The sequence below is a fragment of the Diabrotica virgifera genome, chromosome 6 (genome assembly GCF_917563875.1).
Source record: "Diabrotica virgifera virgifera chromosome 6, PGI_DIABVI_V3a".
Lineage (NCBI taxonomy): Eukaryota > Metazoa > Arthropoda > Insecta > Coleoptera > Chrysomelidae > Diabrotica > Diabrotica virgifera.
The window spans coordinates 73,890,591-73,893,841 of record NC_065448.1 but is presented as its reverse complement, the minus strand read 5'-3'; the positions used below and the strand labels follow the sequence as shown (position 1 = coordinate 73,893,841).

The following is a 3,251-nucleotide window of genomic DNA, read 5'->3' as shown; positions in this document are numbered from 1 at the left end:
TATTATACTGAGATGACCTAAATATCGCTTACTCCTGTTGATCATTCAGGGCAAAATCGAAGGAAAATGCAGTGTCGAAAGAAAACTACTGTCCTGGCTGCGTAACATTAGACAACGGACAGGTCGAACAGTCGAGGAATTGTTTCATCTAGCTGCCGACCGAGAAACACTTTATCAGCTTGTTAAGGCGCATCCACATTATGCCATGCCTTGCCGATCGGTATTGCCGATCGGCAAAGCCGCATGTAGTACGGACGCAATTGCGGCTTGGGTTCGGGGCCGAAAGCCGAACCGATTCCAAACCCGATTGATGGCGGTCTCGATGAAAGAGAACCGTACCGATCAGTGTAGTGTGTACGTTTTGTAGGCAATCCTCGTCGGCATTCAGTGAGGGATCAGTACAATTGATCACGAAGACATCTCGTGGCCTGTCGATTCACAATAATTGTGTGCTTTATTGTTATTCGGGAAATGGAGTGGAATGAAGAAAATACACAAAACCTACTTGAAATGTATCATGAGCGCCCCGTTCTGTGGAACAGCCGATTGGCAGATTATAAAGACCGGAACAAACGTCGCGATGCATTGTTGGAAATAAGCGTATCTTTTGGAGTGGAGAAAGAGGAAATCGAAAAAAAGATTAGATATCTCTTAAGTCACTTTGCACGGGAAGTAAAAAAAGAGAAAGATTCAGAAAAAAGTGGTAATGGAACCGTAGAAACTTACAAAAGTAAATGGTTTGCGTATAAGTTAATGGAATTTCTGAAGGATAAGAATAAACCTATTGTAACGCAAGATTCAGAGGTATGTATATCATATTTACACTGTAGTAGATACTTTATTCATTCTTAATAATTGAGTTCATATTTATACATAAATTTGAAAATATTGATATAATCATATTGGTATATCGTATTTCATTTATCATATTGAAAAGGCAATGCTCCTTCTTGAGAAATGAAGAATTCGGCCAATTCGTTTCTCACATTTTGTGCCGCAGCTCCACTCCTTCTTGCCCTTCTGCCAAAACTGAGCAATTCATTAGAGGAAGCATTTCGTTTCCAAAGCCCAGGATTAATTGCTCCAGTATCCGAACATTCTACATCAATCATTCCAGGTGGAGTGTAAAGATTTCTTGAAGTGTTTTTTCGCAAGAAATTGTGTAGGTGAATTAAGGCCAAAACTACGTTCGTTGCAGTTTCTGGTTCCAACAACATGGGCCTACGAAGCACTCGGAAAACAGCACTTAAAATGCCAAAAGCATTTTCTGACACTCTTCTTGCGCGGCTCAATCGATAGTTGAATATTCTATTTTTGAACCTTTTTCCTGATGTCCTGCGAATGGCTTCATTATGTTTGTTGATAGTGGGAATGCGTCATCCGCCACAAAAACAAATGGAACATCAGTGCTTCGTCCTAGTAATGAACAAGCAGGTGAAAGGTTTAGGGTATTTTCTTCACGGCACTCTTTGAAATATGAATCGTTGAATACGCCCCCGTCCGATATTCGTCCCTGACATCCCACGTTTGCATATATAAAATTATAATTTGCGTCTACAACAGCGAACAAGACAATGCTAAAGAAGCTCTTGTAGTTGAAAAAATCGGTTCCTGAATTTATAGGAGCTTGTATTGATATATGTTTGCCGTCCATAGCTCCGACACAATTTGGAAAATTCCATTTGTCGTTGAACTGCTTGGCTATAAAGTACCAACTTTCGTTAGTTTTAGTCATCTGAAAATAAAAGTTACATACCATAAACAGACGAACGAACTATAAATTGCAAAGCAAAAAAGTGGATTAATTTAGAAATTAATATTTTGTTTCAGGGTAAACGAAAACGAAAGGAAGAAGATTCACAAGAAGTAGAAACAGATGATGGAGAAGAGTCGCTACAAGTATTGGAACAGAGCATTGATGGTTCCGAAAATGAGGTTGGAACAACAGCTCAATCTCAATCTAAATCAAACTCAATTAACATTGTGAAGTCCCGTGGTCGAAAAAGTATGGCTACTAATTTACCAATTGTAAACGAGGCAGTGAATCTTATGCGATCTATTACTACTAAAAGGGCTGAAAAGGATGAATTTTCATTGTTTGGTGAAAAAGTTGCAATGAAGCTTCGAAAAATTGTGTCGCCATTTGCTAGATTTTCCGTTCAGAATATAATTAATACTGTTCTATTTGAAGCAGAAATGGGCAAATACGATAATCCTCATTTCATAAATCATTCTCATCCATCTACTCCACAAGCATATCCACTGCAATCATTCAATGTTGCCCATAATGCAATACCATCTCCAGGACATTACCCCAATACATTAAGTGGTCGGAGTTCGACATCAACTTCTACTATTAATCAAGATGAGGACATTCACACTCTCTTATTGACGTTGTAATTTCTTATATTTTTAAATATATAACAAACTACGATGAATAGTTATTTTTTCTTACCTTTACGTAATCTTGAAGAGCATCTATGAGCGCTTTGCATACCTCTGCAACACATTTTGAAATAGTTTGCTTAGATATTTTGAAGGTATACATGAGAGAATGGTAGGAATCTCCACTGGCAAAAAAACGTAGCGTAACTGCAAGTCGTTCAGAGGCAGGAATTGCTGCTCTAAATGACGTATCTTTTCTTGAAATAACAGGTCCAATCAAATCTAATAATGTTTGGAAATCTGTTTTGGTCATTCGAAAAAAATTTCTGAATCCTGCGTCACATCTATATTCCAAATTTAATTCATCTGCGTCGTCAGAAATCAAATCTTTCATAAGATCCGTGGCACTGTACCTATTACGACTTCTGAGGCTTGGGCGAACCCAAAACTTCTTGGGACGTTTATATGAAGTAGAGGCAATTATTACAACAGCTGCAGCCGCAAGAATCATATCATCCTCTTCTGAACTCATTATTGACACTCAACACTGTACAACTGCTACGTACACACTACAAATATTGTGTGGACACCAGGGACACCAATCGGTTTTGCCGATCGGCAATACCGATCGGCAAGGTATGGCATAATGTGGATGCGCCTTAAAGGTCATAAAGATGACCATAGCTAATGCTTGAACACAAGCACTACGTACAAAGAAGAAGTAGATTATCTATTTTATAATTTATTTATATGTATATGTACTATTACTACTATGTAGTAATATTAGGACACTCTGTATAGAATATGTTTAAACCTCACTCAAAATAAATAATCGAGGTATTATAAATTCTTGGATTCAGTAACCG

The 3,251-nt window shown here is 38.0% G+C and overlaps 1 protein-coding gene across 1 annotated transcript; it reads right to left on the bottom strand.

Annotated features, from left to right (window-relative positions):
• Window positions 1–818: 818 nt before the first annotated feature.
• LOC126885818 (uncharacterized) lies at window positions 819–2,555 on the bottom strand. Its single transcript, XM_050652559.1, has 2 exons — window positions 2,456–2,555; window positions 819–1,735 (listed from the first exon to the last, which is right to left on the bottom strand). Exons 1-2 carry the CDS (start codon window positions 2,546–2,548, stop codon window positions 1,289–1,291), a joined length of 540 nt encoding a protein of 179 aa, XP_050508516.1. The 5' UTR covers window positions 2,549–2,555; the 3' UTR covers window positions 819–1,288.
• Between the last annotated feature and the right edge of the window lie 696 nt (window positions 2,556–3,251).

Coding starts and splice junctions, on each gene's coding strand:
- LOC126885818 (XM_050652559.1), bottom strand. CDS start 2,548: ATGTATACCTTCAAAATATCTAAGCAAACTATTTCAAAATGTGTTGCA. Junction 1,736..2,455: donor CTCTTCAAGATTACGTAAAG/GTAAGAAAAAAT, acceptor TTTTATTTTCAG/ATGACTAAAACTAACGAAAG.